This window comes from Aphelocoma coerulescens, chromosome 3 (assembly GCF_041296385.1).
Source record: "Aphelocoma coerulescens isolate FSJ_1873_10779 chromosome 3, UR_Acoe_1.0, whole genome shotgun sequence".
NCBI classification, from domain to species: domain Eukaryota; kingdom Metazoa; phylum Chordata; class Aves; order Passeriformes; family Corvidae; genus Aphelocoma; species Aphelocoma coerulescens.
Genome location: NC_091016.1, coordinates 9,248,243 through 9,269,289, shown reverse-complemented (window position 1 = coordinate 9,269,289; position 21,047 = coordinate 9,248,243). Strand labels below are relative to the sequence as shown.

Genomic DNA, 21,047 nt, shown 5'->3' with positions numbered 1-21,047 from the left:
GGAGATGCAGTCAGAGCAAAACACAGAGGTCATGCCAAAACAGCAATCATTTCCCTTTTCTTTACCTAGCTGACCTCCATTGAGGGTGTGCAGGTCCAAGACACTAAACAGTGCCACGGGCTGACTTAAAAGGTCCTCTTTACACCCTGGAGACGATACCTAGAATTCATTTAAATCCCGCAAATCTTGTCCTAGCATACATTAGACTTGTAGGGAGTATTTTAATTGAAATAGATGCAGGCACATGAACAAAAGGAACACACACAACAATTCACAGCACAGCTGTCAGGCTACAGCAGGCTGGTCTGGATCAGCATGTAGAAATAACCAAGGGTGAGTGTGGAAATTCCCACATTGCACTCCTGTCAGCCAGTGTTTCCCAATTCATGAGGAGGCCTGAAGAGCTGCTGGCTGTACCAGCTTTCAGTTCCCGAACAGAACCACAGAAATTGTCAGCTGTCATCAAAAATCCCCCACTCTTTCAAAGAAAGTGCATCATGCAACTTCTAGCATCACCTTCCCATCACAGCTGACTTCACCACATTCTAGCCTTCCTGCCGATTACTCCTTCCTCCAACCTCGCGTATGTTGTGTCCAACTTCCTTCACAGACGGGTCCAAACCCTTTAAATGAATAAAGGTGAAGAGCAATGGTAGTCATGTGCACACAAACTAGTGGGATGCAATGACAGCATAATTATTACCTATGAAATTATGACTGCAGGAGGAAAAATAGAAGGTTCATGATGGAGCAACTGTCATTTTTGCTCTTACAGGCACATTGAAACAGTTTTAATTTGCAAGTATTAGAATACTTGTGAAATCACACATACACAAAATCACCAAAAAGAATGAAAAAATACATAAATGGAGATAGGACAGTAATTGAGATGACTGAAAGAGGCATCATGTTGCAACGTACTCTGGGAGCAAGTGAAGTTTCAATTTTCCAGGTCTTGTGCAAAAAAAGGTGGGTTATGTTGCAGATACGAAAAACTACAACTTTTTAAAGTAACTTTTTCCAAAATATTTAAAACAGTTACAATTCACAATACTGTATCTGACTACTTCACTGCATCCCGTGTACTTCATCACGTCACACAAAACCTAGACAGTTTTTAACAAATGAGAAAAGAAAGTAAAACAAACCTTAATCCTAAGAAGCATTAGGATAGGTATTTTGAAAAAGCCTGGCTAAAAACCAGAAACTTTTATGTTTCCTCTCAGGACTTGCTTCTACTGCCAGCCACCAAGACAAAACCAAGTTGAACAACTCTGCTGCCAAACTGTAATCAATTTCTATCTATACCTGGGGAAAAAAACCACTAATGATAAGCTGTATTTCCTAAGTGAAAAACAGCTGTCCCCTTGATAATGAGGTTGAATGCTGTATTTATTCTGAATAGGCTGGCATTTAGCATTCCTGATCATACTTTTTGCTCTGGAAAGACAGCTATTTTTTAGCACTCATTTCTGAGAAATAAGGATGACCTTAAAAGTTCTTAAACTGAATAAAGCCCTGCAAGGCTAATCAATAATGAGACAGACTTGAGAAAAAAACATGGCTTGAAAACAGCATATTTATATTTTATTTTATAAAAATTAGTATTTCAACAGAAAAAGTTACTATCCAGGTGATCTGTGGAAATCCTACATCGTGTGCCCTGGTCATTGTGGCAATTCTATTCGAGTCATATTTTCTGCAGAGAACAGCAAACATGCTAGCTGATGAGAGTTACTGGTGTTTAAAAAAACCCAACACCTATCCACAGAACTCCTTTACAGGAGCATATGGTTATTTCTTTGCATAAGTGATTTTCATGGCATGAGATGGAGTGATCTTGAATCCTTGGAGAGCATCTCGAGCAGCCCCTGCTTGATTCTCATTTTCAAACTCCACGAATGCAATGTCATGGCGCCCTGGCACTAAGCGTACTTCTTTGAATCCAGGAAACCTTTAAAATAAAGTGAGAGTAAAAACATACTTATTAGCTTGATAATACATCTCTCTTCAGTAGCTTTTTATCAGAAGCATCTACTATTGCAACAGTTATTACTAATGAAAAATTGAAACAGAAGGGTTTTACATGTTCTATCCTTAGAACTATGCCTCAATTAAGGAATATTATGTGGAAGCAATTTAATCAGTCCTGTACACATACAGGAGCAATCTAACTAGTTTTAAAACTGCTGTCCTAAAGACTTTAGTATTACAGTCGCCAGCTTAAATCCAGTGCAGATTGATAGCAGATAAATTGCACAATCAAAACCAGCTATGAAAAAGATCCAATTTACTTTCTGAACCAAGTCATCAGAACTGACATCTGTAACCTTGGCAGTATGACAAACAACTGAAATACCTTCAGAAGAAACTCTTATTTCTAAAAAGTCAGCTTGCCAACTGAGAAAACACACGCAGGTTTACAGAAGAATTCAAAGGAGAAATAATTTCTATTCAAAACTTACTGATTAAATAACATGGACAGCATCATCTCATTTGTTTCCTCAGGCAAATTATTAAGGAAAAGGATGTAGTTTGGTGGGTTATCAGGCACCTGCAACAAGAGAAGATCAAAGCTCAGAAGACTATACATAGATGCATACAGTTCCTTTGCATCTTCCTGCATGATTATTTGAACCAAGACTCACATTTCTTTAGTTTTGCTCGTAACATTCTATCTGGGCTTCAGCACACCTTTATCAATATGCAGACAGAGCCTCCTGAGTCTTTTATATGGATATATTAATTTGGAGTGGTTCTTACTTCCACAAAAATCACAATACCATACTGTCACAGTTAGATGTCACAGTTAAACTCAACTAGTTAAGAGCTGACACTACCGTACTCGCCGCACCCAGGTGCCTAAGTAGTGGCTGCAGTGCTGTCCAAGACACCTGTATGGCAGTGGTAGAATGTATGAAAGACTCACATCCTTCTGGAAAGCAGTGGCCCTGTTCACCTGCAGTACTACCCAAATACTGAATATCTCTGGGCAACCAAAATTCACAAAACCCACACAGTTTTATTACAGAGCTCAATTCAAATTTCTTAATTAGAAACCCCTTTAAATTTAGTGTTGGAACCCTGGGTTCTGAGAATTTCAGCCTTTCAGTGCTGACAAGCAGTGATCCTCAGAAGCACACTGTATATGACCCGAAACCTTGGGAAAAGCTCCCTAAATTGTGTGATAACACTGAGGTTGTTGCTGTGTAATTAAAACTTGTATCACTGGGTGGAATATGTAGAGATGTAGAAAATTAGGTTTAGGGGATATAGGTTACAATATGGAGGAATTTGGGTGTGGATCTTCTTCTTTCTTTCTCCTTTCTCCTTCTTCTTCACACATCTAAGGGTTATGCTATTGGGTCAAAAGTCCCGCACTGCAGGACATGAAAAGTTAGTAATTGAATTATAAATCAAAACAAGTTACTTGGTATTTCATAATTGGTTAATTTAGACCTTAAAAAGCCTTGGAAGTTAGAACTCACAGCCATTTTCCACCTCGTTAACTTGAAAGCACACCTGGTGCAGCTGTATTATAGATAAGATATAATAAACAACTAAGTCCAAACAAGAATTCTCAGTCTCCTGCATTTTAATTCAAACTCTGAGTAAAAGAACTCACAAAACAGAAACAAAGAAGAAATGGCAAAAAAGAGAAAAGCAAAAACCAGGAAAATTAATGGCTTAGAGTTTTAGTCTTTTAACAGATCTGCCTGCTAATATAAATTTGTAGCCACCCACCACAGACAAGGCTGAGTAGTCATTTGCTGATACTGGAATCTTCAAGTCATAGAGTACATTATACAAGTAAAAATAAACCAGACACCTCAGCTTCAAACATCCTCAAAGCAGTGCCAAGTAAGTTAAAGCCTCAGCAGAACAACCTCCTTCTACTGATGGAAATATTCCAGGTACTGCCATTAGAAAATAAACTTCTGAAGTTCAAAGAAATACCCAAACACTCAGTGTTGTGCTTTGATGCAAACTGACATACACATATCGTGTCTGAAAATCCAGGGAGCAAGACCTTTTCCTCTGTTGATTATGTATGCAATGACAGTACTCAAGAAAGATGCAGGACAGGCAAAGATACTCTTCTGTGGTACTTGCTCTCCTGCAGATCCTGGCTCTTTACCACCTTCACTTCTAACATGAATCATTTAGAAGGTCACTGAGCAGACAAGCTGAATGAAGTGTAGGGAGTTGTTCCTACATCTATCTCCACACAATCCTTTGAAAAATAGGACACTTGTGAGAAAAAAGAAAAAGTGAGCAGAGAACCCCCAAACTCCTGAAATAAAGCTTTTAGGCAGATATTTTGGCATCCTGTGTTGTCTTCCTTCTCCTTATCTGCTACTAGAAAAAATAAGTTAAAGGGAATTTATTAACAAAGAAAAAAATTAAGAATCCTTCAACTGATACTAAACACAGTCCAAATTTAAGAATCCAGTATGATCTGGTAATAGTGCTGTTTTCTCTAAAGTAATGAGAAACTGCAGGTTCTCATTTCCTGTCGACCAGGTATAGTAAAAGAGGCATTTGTTTTGTTTACTGTGATGTAGCTGTTAGACAAATCTCTCATAGGACAAAAACAAAGCTGTAAAATACATCCTCAAGCTTCCATGTGTAACAAATGATTGTTCATAGAGTAAACATTCGTGCTTTTAGTTATAAAAATAAAAAAGCATTACCTGATTCTGTGGTGTAGTCCCTGGGGCATTGGCTGAATTCTGTGTTGCTCCCTAGCAAATAAGTACAAAACAGTTTTACAAAGGTGTTCCATTAGCAACAGACAGGCCCACATCACTACATCAAGACATATATTAAGGGATTTTTTGAGCAACAATCCAAGGAACATTTGCTGCCTATGAGATACCTCCCAAAGGGAACAAAGTGTGTGAATTTTGCTTAGCTCCAAAACCAGGCAATCAAAAGAAATAACATCACTACTATCTCATCAGTCTGTAGCTGAGTCAAGTATTTATCCACATTACAGGATTTGATTTAATAGACAGGGAGGAAGAGGTTTTGAAAATGAAGGCCTAGACACGTAGGTTTTCACCTGGGATAGAATTAATTTTCTTCTTAGTACAGTGTGTTTTGAGTTTAGTATGAGAGTAACACTGATAACAAACTGATGTTTTGGTTGTTGGTAAGTAGTGCTTGTTTCAATCAACGACTTGGCAGTTTCCCACGCTCTACTAGCGAGCAGATGCACAAGAAGCCAGAAGGGAGCCAGGACAGCTGACCAGAACTGGCTGAAGGGATATTCCATAGCACAGAACATCCTGTCCAGTATATAAACTGGGGAGAACTGGTCAGGTACCTTGATGTCTTCTGCTATACTTCAGTACAAAAACTACTAAATGTTGTTAGTTCAGGTGGGCCAACCCTTAGTGGAGATAAATTCCAGACCAACTCCTGTTAATCTAACATCGACCATCTAATATCTAATGGAAATGAATTATCTTATTCCCATTTACCATTCTTCTGTCGTTATTGGGTAACATGGGATTAAAACACTGAAGAGAAAAGCTGGTTGAGCACTTGAAGCCAGTGCTAAAGGTAACCACACTCTCCTTTTTTTTCCTTTTCTAAAAAGAGGCTAGTTTCTACCTAGGTTTGTTGTACCTTTGCCCTACATCTTTATTTTCATCTGGTAATAGCAAAGGAGGAAGAAAAAAGGAACAGCAAGGACTACATAACCAGCCCCCTCTCCTTCAACTTCTAGCAAATGCTCGAGTTCTAGATAATCAACAGACCCCAATTTAGGGAATTGAAAAGTAACAAAAGACAACAGTAAGTCCTAAAAAAAAAGTTATTTAGAATAGCTTTGGTGGGGGGTTGTTTTGTTTGTTTGTTTTTTGGTTTGGTTTTAATTTTTTTCCCTTCTAAACAGAGAACCAGCATACCTGGATAACCTTTTTATTTGGTGCGTTTGCTGACTGCTCCAGAGTTTTGGCTTTCTTCTTTTCCTTCCTTTTTTCCTTATCAGCAAAAGTCCCACGCATTTTAGAGATGATATCAGAGTCTGTTTTTGCATACTGAATACGCTTTTTAAAAGAAAAAAGAAAAACAGAGTATATTCTGCAGTTAATAATACTGAACATTTTGCACCACTTTCATTAACTGTGTATTTACACTTTTTTTTTGCAGGAACTTTTTATATTAAAAACATTGTTATAAAGTGTAGGTACAGTTATAGAGTAACCAATTCTCATAGTTAATTCTGAACACAATTACAGAGGTCTAAAAAAACCCCCTAACATGTAAATTACTAATTTTAGCTTATTGAAATCAGAACTCCATTTATCTAACAACATCTGGAATCTGGAAAATCTGGAAAGTAAACTGTGGAGATCTCCACCCTCCTCACTGTTACCCCAAAAAGGAAGCATCATATTCTAGCTATTCATTACAAATCTAAGAGTAGTTAATGTTACTCTACATAAATTGACTGAAAACATCTAATTTCAATAATATTACAGAATTAATTTAACTGGTTCAATGGAAGACATGAGTAAAATGAAAGTATTTAAGATCTTAAAAACTCTAATCCAGCATAGAAAAACAAAAAAACCCCAGTTAGGAAATCTAAATGTTAAGTTCAAAGTGTGTGTGTGTTGTAACTGCAGTCTCTTCAGCATCCTTCCACCTTGCACAAATGCAGATACTCATCCGGATGTGACATGACTGTATAATCATTTGGTAACAACTACATAGTTCATTCCCAAGGTGCAAGTACCAAAACGCTGTATCATACCATCAGGGTATTTTTCTTCTTTACAAAGGTAACAAAATAACTTACCATTGGTTTCCCATAAAATGGAAAGCCTTGTAGCTGTCTCAAAGCATTGGTAGATGATCCAAGTTCTTTAAATATAACAAATGCCTGTCCTCTCATCTTCATGGTCTTTAAAGCCACAATGTCGACCACATGACCGAACTGTGAGAATAACGCGTACAGGGACCTCTTCAGCTCTGGAGACCAAAGGAGAAAAGAGATTATAACAGGTTGCACGCAAATTTCCACTTCTACCGAGTCTGCTGTCCTTTGGAAACAGTGTTTTTTACGAACTTTAGCTCACACAGTGAGTACATGAGTTTGTCAAAACGTTGCATCAGTACAAGTTTATTTGTCCAGGTTTTGTAAGCTGGTGTGCAACATTTGGTTTTACACCTCAAGGATTCAGGTAGTGAAGAAGTTGTAGTGCCATCCATTCTACCATTCTGAGGGATTAACAATTGCATAAGAGTATGTAAAAATGTATTTTCATGTATGTATATACACACACACCCTCACACAATCAAGTATGATGTATGACAGCCATCTCAGACTGATTGGAAAATCCAAACTGAAACAAGCAGCAGTAAAGATATGACGTAAAACAAGGATGCAGCAAAATAGTAACTACCTAAAGGCTAATTAAAGTTGGAAATTTTTGTTGTAACTGTTTAATCAACTTTCTCACTCACATAAAGTATTTTTGAATATTCTGGATCCAAGTGATTTTTGTGTGATCCTACTGCACCTTACAGCTGCAATGGATTTACTTTAATTATTTACAATCACCTCAATACATGCCAAATTAAACCTTAGTCCTATCCAAATTAAGCTAAATAAATAATTTGTACTGTGCAATCATTCTAACACACAAACCTTACATTTGGACTATTTTATTAATGTAAGAATGCTGCCTCTTCTTCATTGCTGTTGTTAATAACTTGATAATACCAGTCCACTGTCACTTTCACCACCTGCTCCTGACTAACCATAGTGTGCTATTTTTTTTATTTAAAAAAAGGTTTTCTATCAAAACACTTTTCCTAAAATTATTTTAAGACCTGTATTAAGTAGAAAGTAATTTGTAATCTTAACAGATAATTTGACACCCTACCATTAACCCACGGGAGTCCTACAAGATTTAACAAGACCAAATGCAAGGTACTAGCCCTGGGTCAGGGCAACGCCCAGTATCAATCAATCCAGGCTGGGAGATGGACAGATGGAGAGCAGCACTGGGGAGAAGGACTTGGGGTGCTGGTGGAGAAAGGGCTTGACATGAGCTGGACATGTGTACTCACAGCCCAGAAACCAACCCTGTTCTCAGCTGCATCCAAAGCAGGGTGGGCAGCAGATGAGGTATGGGATTCTGCCCCTTGGCCCCACTCAGGTGAGACCCCACCTGCAGTGCTGCATCCAGATCTGGGGTGCCCAGCACAGGAAGGACATGGTCCTGTTGGTGCAAGTCCAGGAGGCCACCGAGTTGATTAGAGGAATGGAACACCTCTCCTATGAGGAAAGGCTGAGAGATTTGGGGTTGTTCAGCCTGGAAAAGAGAAGGCTTAGGGGTGACCTAACTGTGGCCTTCCAATACCTGAAGGGAGCATACAAGATGGAAAGGGACTATTTACAAGGGCTTGGAGTGACAGGACAAGGGGAAACGGCTTCAAACTGAGACGAGGCTTAGATTTGATATTGGGAAAATATTCTTTACTGTCAGGGTGGTGAGGCACTGGAACAGGTTGCCCAGAGAGGTTGTGAACTCCTCATCCCTGAACGTGTTCAAGACTGGGCTGTAGGGAGATCTGAGCAACCTGATCTAGCGGGAGGTGCATTTGTTTGCTTTAGCTACTGTTTCATTACAAGAAGGCGTTAGCCGGGAGCTCGGCTCATGACCACCTCCTGCTCGGCATTTCAGAGGCCTGGGAGTCTCGTTGTAAGACAAGTGCCGTGTGCAAGTGCATGACCAGGCCCCACTGGACGGTTCCAGAGGCAACTGGCAGCCACCCGTACCTTCCTTCTTGATCTTGTCATTGATGTTATTGATGTAGATGGTGTGGTTCGGCCTGATGTCCATTCTCGGCGGCACCTGAGAACCTGCCTGCGGGCAGAGCACACAAGGGAGGCGTTAGCGGCGGCCCGGGCGCTCCGACCCCCGGCCGCGACAGCTGCCAACGCCGGCGACACCTCGCAGCCCCGGGCAGCGGCACCGCGAGCCCGGGGGCCGACTTGTCTCTCTGTATGTCTGCTCGCCCGTAGGCCGCACACCCGCCCGGCTCCTGCCCTCTCCGGGCGGGCGAGGGCTGCGACGGCGGGACAGAAACTCCAGAGAGGGAACCCCGAACCAGCCCCCCTTGCGATGGCCTGGATCCTAGATCCTGGATCCCGGATCCCAGACACCCTCACCTCCCCTCTCCTGTCCGTTCTCCGGTCTCGATAGCAGCCAACCCGTCCCGCCCAGCAGAGACGCAGCGCAAGCAGCAAAGCCGCTCCCAGAGCAGTCGATGCGCCGAACGCCGATAGCGCCGATGGGGAGTCGTGGGTGCGCTCGGCCCGAGAGCAGCGGTATGAAAGGGATAAAACGGGAAAAAAGCGAGATAGGGATAAAAAGGGATAAATGTTTGTTGTCGGCTTCACGGAAATCACAGCGAGGCTTGAAACGGGCCGAAATGGGAATTTCTTGCCCCAGGCTTTGGCTCTGTCCTGTCCTAATAGAGCGATAAGGTCTATTTTGTTTGTTTGTTTGTTTGTTTTTGTTTTTGGTTTTGGTTTTTTTTGTCTCTTCACAGCACCTAGAGTAGCAACTTGGGAAAGCATGGAGTGGTTTGGGTTGGATGGACCTTAAAGTTGTAAAGAAAATTAATCCACAAACACCAGAGGTTTATGCCCAAAAAGAAGACAGAGGAGTCCTGTTACTTTATTCGAATAAAGGGAGAGGCCATGGGGCATTCCCCTGGGGTCTCTCAAATTGTTAGAGGATGCAGACCCCTTTTTATCCTAATTTCCTGGCCTCATTTCCCTCTCTCTTTCCCCACTGGCTGAGGTACTTGAGAGGTACAGACTTCCAGAATAGCTTAATACAGACTCCCTTCTTATGTATACCCCCCTTTTTCTTTTCCTATGGAATTTATGGTTCTGCCCATTGCTTCTTTTGTCTCTCAGTATCTATCTTTACCTATCAGCAAACCCACAGTTTGTTTGTAAGTTTGTAAATGCCTCTCACTCCTTTCATCAATCAGTGGAATTCCTCCCATTGTTTCTTTGACCTTTCAGTATCTAGCTTTTACCTATCAGCAGACCTACAGTTTGTTTGTAAAGACAAATCTGTCTTATTCCTTTCAAAGGTCATCTGGTAAAACCACCCTGCCATGGATACAGACACCTTCCATTAGACCGGGATGCTCCAAGCCCCATCCAACCTACCCATGAATACTGCCTGGGATGGGGCATCCACAGCTTCTCTGAGCAACCTGTGCCAGAGCCTCACCACCCTCATAGTAAAGAATTTCTTCCCAATATCTGGTCTCAACTTGCCCTTTTTCAGTTTGAATCCATCCCCCCTTGTCCTGTCACTCCATAACCTTGTAAACCATTGCTCTCCACATTCCTCTTTATTTATAAGGCCTTATTTGTTAGACCTCTCCTTATAAATTAGGCCCTTTCTGAAAGGCCACAATTAGGTCACACCAGAGCTTCCTCCTCTCCAGGGTAAGTGATCCCAATTCCCTCAGCCTCTCCTCATAGCAGAGGATTTCCATCCTGCAAATCACCTTTGTGTCCCTTCTCTGGGCTCTCCCCACAAGTCCATGTCCTTCCTGTGCTGGGGATCCCGGAGCTGGATGCAGTGTTACAAGTGGGAGAATGCAGAAACTTCAACATGTCTATAACATCCAGTAGGTAACATTTGGTTTTAGTTCCAATACTGAAAAGGCAATGTATTTTCTTGAATGTAATTCCTTGAAGGTACTTTAAAAATCCCTGTGGTAGTGCTACCTCAGAACAAATAAACAGAGCAGAGACTGAGGTTGCAGCCCTTGAATTTCTGGAATAATTTTGCAGGCTGCATGCCTTCATTTCTATGAATTATTAGGCAGGCTTTTTTCAGAAACAATTTGAAGTTGCAAAGGTTTACATATTAAAAAGGAGTTATTGCAGGGGGTTATAATCGATGAAGTAGTTTTTCCTTAAGCTAGAAATTATATTTGGGCAGGCCATCTCTTTCTAAAGAAGCAGGAATATTAGTTAGGAGTTCTTGGTTCAGTTATTTCAGGAGAAAAACCATTAGTCCATATTCAGAGCATGTAGGAAGTATATAAAGAAGAACATGGATTAAAGGGAGTCAAAAATAAAAGCCAAAGGCAAATAAGCTGTTGACTGAGGTGTTACTCACTGGTGGAAGAAAACAGTGTGTTCTGCAGTTGTTTACAGCAGGGCATGGTGCAGGAAATGGTGTGCCAGTGGATGCCTAATGCAATGCATACTTGCAACAAATTCAGAACATGACAAGCAGCAGTTCTAGTCAAGTTTTAGGGTTCTATTTATTTTTCTTTGTTTATTGTCTTAGAGTTAGTTGTTAAGATAAAGCACAGCTTTGAAATCCAAGCCTGGACAATACATTAAAATTCTTCCTCAGAAAGGCTGGCTGTACTGTTTTATACCTCCATCAGCAGTACAGTCCATGTAACTTTAATATCATTGTTCAAAACTGCTTGTTATTGAGTCAACACAGATCAAGGAGTTGGTCTCACAGAATCAAAAATCTTGACATTTTATAAATGATTTTTAAAATAAAGTCCATCAACTGAAGACACTCTAAAGAAAACAAATACAAAAAAACCTGTTGATCTGACACAAAGTAAGGAAGAATTAATGGCTTCTATATTTCATCCAGCACAGCATGCCACACTTATACTTGCTCAGAGTCACTTTAAGCACAGCTGGTTTACTCTTGCAGAATTTGAAAGCAATAAAGCAGAAAAAATGCATCTTTCCTGCTCCTCAGATGGGATTTCACAGTCTGCCTGCCTGTTCAATAGAAGTGACATTAATTCCTCAGGTTGGCTTCCTCCTCACTTCCCTAAGGTTTATTTGAATTACTTCTGTTTCCTTAATCCCCAAACAGAGGTATAGCGCTCCCATATTCACTAAAATGGTCATTTATGTTGTTTATTTAAAAGTCCCTGAATGCTTGAAGTATTGTAAAAATTACGTCTAATTTTTTATAAAGAGTGCCTGCATTACCTTAATAAGCAATTATGATTCATCACCAATATAATGGGCTGGGAACGCAATTTCAGCTTGGACAGGTACCTGCTTCATCAGAGGTTGCCAAAAACCAGCTCTGGAGAAACAAAACAAAGGGCACAGGGTTCTTTAAAATATCTTTGTAGCCACCACTTCCCCTCTCCTGCCCTTTGCTTAATGTCAAGGAAACTCAGCACTTCATTGTTATTGCTGCTGTTTGTTATGAAACCTGTAATAAAAAACAAGGGTTCTTTTTTCTTCATCTTCCTTTTCTAAATTCAACAAAATTCTCTGAGGTATAAATAACCAAGACCTGTGTATGGTGGAAGCTTCACTGCTTCGTGCCCTCCATATGGCCTTAATTGGGTCCACACATAGTGATGCTTCACAGTTTTCATGGCTGTTACTTCATTTAGGAAGACTGTGGGATAAGAAAAAAATCAGTATAGAAATATTTTCATCTCAATTAAACCCACATGCTAGAAAGGAACATGAGTGCAAATGTTTTGTGACACGGCTGGAGTTGTCTGCAGTATTTTTGCTCTGGCCTTTGACTGCTCTGTTCTGTTGTCTCAGGGAGAAGGTAATACAAAATCACTAAGCACTGCAGCATGGACAAAGACAGTGAACAAAGTGACAAGAAATAAGGAAATTCCCTAGCAAGTACAAACTGGCGCTGTGAGCACTTGCAAAGTCAATATACACGAAGCTTCACATTTAAGAAAGAAAATGTTCTTTGATGGGTGAACAACTTTGTGATCTATATTCAGTTGGAAGGTGTGAAAGGGAAGGAATTGCTCCCTATAAATCAGGATTTGCTGAGCAGTTGAACTAGCTGCTGTTGCCCAATGTTGAAGAGTGCACAGGGATTTACAGATCATTGTTCGCAGGCTCTTCATATGTGATCTCTGCAAACTAACAAAGCAGAGGGGATGGACAGTGTGATAGCAGGAGAAATTTAGTATTGACAAGAGCTTGGCAACGTGCTTGGCAAAGCATCACTCGAACCACCTGAATTAATTGGAACCACTCAGAAAAAGAAACTGGCTGACCCTGTTTGGGGGAGAATAAAACACCCAGTAGCAGAGAGGGAGGCAAACAAAAACACAATACAGAAGGGGGAAAATGTACTGCACTTCATTTAATAAGGCTGTTTCATAATCACTAAAAAGATGTCTGAGTGTATTGTTGCTTGATTTAAAAGAAAAGAACCTCTGCACATCCATCTGACATTTATTACTGGCAGTATATACTCTTGATTATTTAATACACTGCTTGACAGACTGTTATTCAGTCAAGAGAGCTTCATTAACCAGGGGAAGAATACACTAGCACAACAAATTATTTATTATTGCTGTTTCAGAGGAAAATAATTATATCATGGCTAATACAACTGTTGCTTGTTCTCTTGACCAAGTTGCCTTTCTCCTTCACTGAGGAAAACAATAAGCACAGCCATTTATTTCTTTGGACCCACTTCTAGTGTACGGAAACTAAAAACTGTTGCATTGTTTAAAAGAAACAAACTACCATTTTAAAGTGAACCAGACTTAAATTTTAGATACTTACATTTGTAGTTAATTAGTTATATCCAGCATATATACATATGGCAAATAAGTATATGTGGCGGTTGGTGAGCCGACGAAATAAGGGACAAAGAGAGTCCCCTGGTGAGACAGTCCCTAGTAACGAAAGATCCTCCCCAGGTTACGGTGAACAGAAGAAGCTTCCCCCAGGCTGCTTTGCTCTGCTATGTTAACATACCCCAGTTCTGCTTGCCTGGTTGGCCCGTTGGCCTCCCTGCCCCTTGTTACCTTATATTTTCCTGCCCTAGAAGGTTCTCCACTCCAGGTTCCCCCCATTGGCCCTTGCCCCATCGCCACTCCCCCAGAGTTTCCCTGTTGGTTCCCTTATCCTAGTCCCACCTGTGTACTGCCCCTGTGCCCTCAGATCAGTGGTCCCTGATGCTCGATCTGCTCCCGTACTTAAATCTGGACCCTCCATTGTTCTTTGTCCCTGGAACCCTTCACAGTGTGGCTGCAATAAACCTCCTCCTGTGGAACCCCATACGAGGATCCTTCCCGGCTCTTTGTCATCAATTCGTTTACTGGAGCTATCCATGCATGTGTGCGTGTATGCATGTGTGAGTGTGTGGTGGTCCTGCTGAGCGGCTTTGCTAAGGAGACGCTTTTAGGAAGGTCGCGGCACCTCCTGCTCCAGCGCTGACAAGCTGCGCAGTCCGCAACAAGTATATTTCTCTTCTGTGTTTTATCAAGCATGAGAAAAAAAGCACTTCTAGACTATCCTTTCCTTTATGGTGGAGCTTGTTCCCTCTCAGACCAGTTTTTTTTGCTGCTGACAATTTCAGGACTTTACATCTCTTGCATTACACTGCTGCCTCAGTCCCCTGTGGCAAAAGCTCATCTGAAATTTCAGGGTGCAAGTATGCAACTCTTCATATTTGTTATATTTATCATCATGGTGATTCCCAATTACTTTGGGTGTGCTAATATACTGGAAAAGTTGAAATGTGGATAGCGCTCTTAATTTCATACAGATGGCTTAATGTGGGAGACAAGAAAATCTCATAGAATATGTAGAAGGCCTTTGCTCACGTTGTTCACTTTTCCTCTCTGACAATTCACGAAAAGCACTTTGGGAAACGTACAGCTGGCATGAAAACAAAAACAAGTCATGTAAGCTTTGCGTGGACAACACTTGATCAGAGTGCTGGTTGGTCAGAGGAACGCGTGGACAGCAATGCAGGAAGTGGCATGCAGCCAGCTGTGTGTTTGTTTAGTTAACAAAGAATGCTAACAAGTATAATTTTAGACTGAGTATTTTTAGCACAGTATAAAAGCCTAGCATAGTCATACAGTATATAAGGCCTTGCATGATGGTAATAAACTTGATTCTCTTCAGAAGCAAGAGGGCCCGTGTCTTCATTCGCAACAGCTTAAAATTAGTTTAGGGTGCTGGGGTTGTCCTTTTATTAGTATTTATTAGTGGCAGTACCATCTGTCCCCACTGCAACTCTTTGCTGGGAAGAATAGCAGAGAGCTGGTTTGATTTATGGTTGTGCAAGAACACTTGCATTCTTTTTTTTTCTTTCAAACTGGGTTAGTTTTTGTGCAGTTCTATTGGAATCAGCATACTAATGCAGTGTAAGTGATGTGATTTACACTGTGCATTTGAATTCAATACTTTTGAATCCTCATGCATGTGATACATTGCAGTATAATGAAACCAAGACTTACCTGCTTAGCTGTATGAAATTGCCTAGTTGTTTCCTTCCCTTCTTTGTGAAAAAATCTCACTAAGACCAGTCCTCCATTGTGAACATCTTGGAAGGATGTGCTGGGGGCCCTGATGCAAACCACACACATCTGGGGGTGCTGCTGAGGTGGAGATGGATGCTGGGAATGGTCCTGTATCTCTAAGTTCAATAGGAGGCTGGAGCTGATGTCTGCTACAGCCTTGGCAAACTTTGGCATAGAGGTGGGTAGGAAGCTTAGTTTGCTTAAAGCAGCATTGCTGGGCTGGAAATGGGTGGGCATAGTAGACTCAAATAGTTTGTGGCATCACTGAGGATCTGAGGAACCCACTCTCTGAATGGGGAGGGAATACACTATGTCCTGGATGAAAGGGCAAACATGCCCTGGAAAACACAGACTGATAGGAAAACAAAGACAGGTTTTCCCAGCAGGAGGATGTCAAGAGAACAGATTTGGCGACACCAGTGCTACCTGAGGAGGGAGGTCTGCCCAGTGAGGATTTCCACAGCGCTTACTGGCAGCTGTATGAACAGTAAGACACTATAAAGCTCTTAGATTTCCAAATGCGTCTTTCTTAAGCCAGTTCAGCCTTGAAATTGCTAAGACCCATGCCAGCATTGAGCTACAAACCCATAAATAAGCTTGTTTTATTACTAGTCTTATGGTTAATAGTTGCTGCAGTTTGGGCTAAGCAGTAGTAAGCCCCACTAAAAAGTTCTGCCTAGGCTTATGTTGAGTTTCTGCCAGTTCCCTGTACAGATACTAATAAAGCTGTGATAAACATGGTTCACTCTTTGTAAAATTTTAAAAACGTTTAGTAAAAGGGGACAATTAGGAGACAATAGCAAAAAGGGTACTACGGCCGGGTGCTTTGGCAGAGAGCCAAAGGCACCCCTATACATCCAAAAGATCGTCTTTAAAAATACATCTCTTATTGCATATTCACCACAATCATGCATGATTCATAAATTTTTGGAGTTTCTGTGTATCATCCCATCAGCCTTATCTTCCTCTTTGGCTCCATTCCCTTGGCTCTGCTCCCTCCGTAAATTCTTCTCTCTTTGGTTTCTGGTTTTTCTTCTTCTCTTATAAGGGACTCCAGGAATGTGAAGACTTTCTCTGCCTATCTTTTCTAAATTGACTACATAAACAATAGACATTCTATATCATGTATTACATTACAGAACCTAGGTAAAGTTTTTCTAACATAATGTAACATGCGAAAAGCCAACATCACAATACATTCATAACAATACCTCACTTTTCCTTTTTTTACAGATCATTTGGCTTGAGCAGTATCCCTTGTTTTCTAGCCTTTATTATTTGCTCATTTTTTTCACAAATCAATCTTGCTTCTTCAAAAGGGTCTTTGATATCATTTTGCTTCTTCAACACCATGATCTTTTGTGCTCTAGATGTAGCCAATTTTGGTTCCACAGGCATGGGTACTATTTGCATGCCTTGGACTACGGTAGATATTAATCGAATGAAACGGGACCAAGCAAGGGAGAAATATCAAGCCTGCGGTGGCACATAAAAGGAAGAAGCCTAGCTTCTTCCACCATTCTATTCCCAATACATTATCCCACCAGCTAAGTTTTAGTGCAGATTCCCACGTTTGGACCGGTACATGGGCTATTTTTCTGATATTTTTGGCTATATCTAGGATGGCATCCCCATGGTCACCTATCTTCAAACAACAATCTGATGTATTAAATTTTCCATAAACACCTCCTTCTTCAGCCAATAGATAGTCTAAAGCCAACCTATTTTCATACACTGCAGCTCCTCTTTGACTTTGTTGGCTAGCTAGTAATTCCAATGCCAGACCAGTTTGGTTCGTTATTATTTCTACAACTGCTTGGAGTCTTATAATGCAATTCAGCATGTAAATTGGAGTTCGATATCCCCAACTCCCATCTTGTGCCCAGGTGACTGGCCCGTACATTTCAATTATGCGCTCAGCGGGCCATTCCTCATCTCCCCATTTTTGAGATCCTCCAATCAATTCTCTTTTATTTCTTTTTAGATCCTCATACACTGGTATTCTTAATTGATCTCCATCCGGCTCTGGTAAAAGAAAGAATCCTGGGTGTATGATTCCAAGGGTACAACTCCCTTTCCACCAAGAGGGCAGCTTTGCATATGCCCTTTTTCCACATATCCAAAATAGGCCATCTGGTGCCTTCCAGTAACTAAATTTTTGTTGATTTATATTTTCCCAAAATTTTGATATGTCTGGGATCCCAAAATAAGGGGTTTTGTTTGTATCATTACATTGAAAGAACTTGATCTTATTACTGTACTTAAAATTCTCTTCCTTTGTTTTTCTCTGAGTCCAATACAGAGCTGGTTTCTCAGGAGTCCACCATGTAAAAGTTCCATTACTGACCTTATATCTCTTACATGGAGTATTTCCTACTTCGTTAAGGAAATTGTTCCTGGAATGCCAGAGACACTCCTCTCCTATCACTGTTGAATTTAGTACCACCCTTCTGGTCTGTTTTCTCCCCTTATCTTTGTCCAATTCCACTTAAGGAGTTCTATTGGGCTTAAGCTACTGCCTTTCCATGCCATTCTTCTGTCATCAGAGGCCCTCCACAGACCCAACAGCTGGTTACATTAAGCTCTTTACCTATCCTTTCCCCTAATTCCACAAACAGTTTTTTCCCAAATTTTGAGATAGCTTTTTCATTTTCTAATTGTTGAGTTTCACATACATGCCTTGAATTGGGGTTGATACAGAGTTAGATTGCTGTGCTAGCTTTGCCTTCTTGTTTACCAGTTGTTCTTTTACTAAGCCTGAGACTTTACTCCCAACAATATATGTGCAACAAATCCATCTTTCCCCTTTTGGACATTAACTTCCCAACCTGCTACCACTTGTTCCTAAATTTTCTACAATCCAGTATTTTTTCCCATTTTGTATACAGTTTCCTAATTTGGATGGGTTATAACAGTGACTGTTGACATGGGTATGCATGATGAAAAAGGAACCTCAGAGTTTTTCCACATACAGCTTTCGGTAACACCTATGGCATGGCTTTGTCAGTATCCCCAGAGGGAAGAGACAAAAAAGGAGTGACAGATAAAGGAATAACAGAGGTCCGATATGGCTTATACCTCCACCTCCCATGCTGTCTTGGTTTGAAAGACAGGTGTCTGCTAAGGAAGGCAGGAGCCTCCCTTGGAATGGAAGATGCAACCCCCCTCCCCTCCGAGTTATTATAATTTTGAAATCACGGGGCTTTCAGGCAAAGATATGGGAAATAGGAATAACAGTTCTTTACTATTATATATCTATATGTGTATAACAAGTCAAACAAACAGTAACTATGGCAGTAACAGAAAACAATCACAAACCCAATGCCAGCCTTCTTGGCTGTCAGGCCCTTTCCCCTCGGGTGCAGTTCCGCTCGCAGCCGGCAGAGGCGCTGGTGGCTCCCAGTGAGCAGGGCAGGTGCGATGGTCCCCCCGTGGCTGCAGAGGGCGCTCCAGAGCGAGCTTGGGGAGCATGCGGCACAGGTGGCCTGGGATCCCGGGAAGAGATGGGACAAAGGCTTCACAAACCCCTGGGCAGCTGATCCTGGTGTCTGGTCAGACCCTCAGGAACAGCAGGCTGGAACAGCCGGCTTGAACAGCAGGGATGAGCACAAATCCCAGGTGGCAGATGAGATGTATCCAAACGCAGGAGCTGCAGTGGGAACCCACCGGAGATCTCGGCAGGCAGGGTGCGGCAGGGCTAGAGAGTAGCGAAGGCTCAAAGCAACGGCGGGGGTAGGACAGCCGCAGCCCAGCTCCCAGCGGGGCAGGGAAGGCGGGCTTGGGATCCTTGGATTTCTCTGGTAAAAGGAAGGCAGCTGAAGAAGCAGCCTCTCTCTCCATCCAAATGCCGGGAACTGACTGCCCACAAACCCAGGTGAAAGAGATGCACCCCTCCCCGTGTGGCCAAGTCCTTTGTTTTCCTTAAGCACCCAGAAATTAGTCCCCCTGGCAACATGTATGTGGAAAATTCCTTTAAGAGAAAAAGAAAAAAAAACAGAAGGAGAACTAAAACCCCAACACATGCCTATGGGCTTGCTACCCACAGCAGGGGTATGTAATCTTCTTGGTGGCAAGTACAGTGGTCAATTCGGTCTTGCCCTCTATTTCCTAGTCACTTCCTTTTTGCTAATTTCCAGGCAAATTGCTTCTGACACTTCTTAATTGTAGCTTCCCACTGTTCCTCAGGTGTCTATCGGGGGAAATATTGAGGAAGATTGTGGGAAAGGGAATATTGTGGAAGATTGGCTACGTGAGAAAGGGCACATCAAACCTCTGCAGCTTTGATGGCACGCATCTTGTGTAACAAATGAAGTTGCAAAAAGCTACAAGTTCTCCTGCTCAACAACAGGGCTTCCACTGAGTTCTTATTGCTAAGCTAAGTGTTTTATTGCAGAGTTAGCAAGGTTGAGTTTTTGGCAGTAAAACAATAAAATACTGTGGGTTAGAAAAGACAAAGAAGAAAGAGAATTGCTGACCACAGAAGAGGAGCTAGGAGGGGTTAAGAAGTCAGCTAAAACTACGTGAACCACTTAGAATGCGCCTTTACGAATATTCATAAGCCTATTATTGATAGTATATAAGAAACTTTAGTATGATTAATAAACGGAATCCTGCTGATCCACTCATATTGAGCGTCCGGGCTTTCCCTCTGTCGCGACAGGTGTCTCCCATTCCACAGGCACTAGTAATTCCCATCCACAAAGCGAGGTTACTATTTCAGCTGTTCTTTGCTCTACCTGGATGCGGAATAGATTTGGCATTCGACACTTTGTGCAATGAGAGTGTCATTTTAGTGAACTACAATATCAATATTTTTTACAGTCTAGACATTTACATTTAACCTAGCTAGCATGTCCAGTATTGGGATGAATCAGACAGGGTATATGGTATGGCACTGTTGGAAGTGACAATTCCTCCTCTTTTTTAAATAAGTCACAGGCTAAGGCCAGAATATGAGGACTCTGAGACCAAAATAGTCCTGATCCTCCTGTTTAGAGTGGAAGTATTCCTCCCCAAGGGGGTATTGGAGGTGTCTCAGGACTTGTCCAGGCAACACTTGAAACCACTGCTATAAGCTTGGCCTTATTTCCCAATCAGGTGTGATTCTTGGTGTATTCCTTGGATCATTTGGGTCTTCCCAGTGCATTACCACCCAGTTCCCGCTTAAGAGTCAACTTGGTATCATCAGGCTTAGATGTTATAGCCCACTCCTTAGGTTCTTGTACGGGTCCTTTGATTCTGCTGGCGTGGATCCACCCTCACTCCTTGGTCCAGATCGCTGCCTCAGTTGACAGTAGCACCTGAAAAGGACCTTCCCATTGTGGAGTTAAAGATTGCGCTTTCCATATTTTTACTCCCACTCCCCTGGATGGATATTATGGATTTTAAAGTCTAAAGGTGTGGTTTGAGGGATTAACCCTTTCAAGTGCAAATCTTCAAGGGTCCTTGCAATTGTGTTGACATATCCTTTAACACTCATTTCCCTTACTTCATAGGTAGCAGTTTCATGTTGGGTTGTCAGAAAGGGTAACCCAAACATCATTTCATAAGGTGACACTCCCAGGTCTGACCTGTTGTGTCTGAACCCTCAATAAAGCCAGAGGTAGGCATTTTACCCACGACATTTGAGTTTCAGTTATTAATTTAGTTAAGGTTCTCTTTAAAGTTTGGTTCATCCTCTCTATCTGTCCTGAACT

The 21,047-nt window shown here is 41.6% G+C and overlaps 1 protein-coding gene across 1 annotated transcript; it reads right to left on the bottom strand.

Annotated features, from left to right (window-relative positions):
* Positions 1-1,561: 1,561 nt before the first annotated feature.
* Positions 1,562-9,269, bottom strand: SNRPB2 (small nuclear ribonucleoprotein polypeptide B2). The gene is made up of 7 exons (XM_069009029.1): positions 9,194-9,269; positions 8,801-8,888; positions 6,812-6,984; positions 5,916-6,056; positions 4,695-4,745; positions 2,466-2,554; positions 1,562-1,954 (listed from the first exon to the last, which is right to left on the bottom strand). Exons 2-7 carry the CDS (start codon positions 8,862-8,864, stop codon positions 1,795-1,797), a joined length of 678 nt encoding a protein of 225 aa, XP_068865130.1. The 5' UTR covers positions 8,865-8,888; positions 9,194-9,269; the 3' UTR covers positions 1,562-1,794.
* Between the last annotated feature and the right edge of the window lie 11,778 nt (positions 9,270-21,047).

What these genes read in the sequence shown, in the direction of transcription:
- SNRPB2 (XM_069009029.1), bottom strand. Translation starts at nt 8,864, where the DNA reads ATGGACATCAGGCCGAACCACACCATCTACATCAATAACATCAATGAC. An exon ending in TGACAAGATCAAGAAGGAAG is followed by an intron (nt 6,985 to 8,800) that starts GTACGGGTGGCT and finishes TTTGGTCTCCAG; the next exon opens with AGCTGAAGAGGTCCCTGTAC. An exon ending in CTGTCCATGTTATTTAATCA is followed by an intron (nt 1,955 to 2,465) that starts GTAAGTTTTGAA and finishes TTTATTTTAAAG; the next exon opens with GTTTCCTGGATTCAAAGAAG.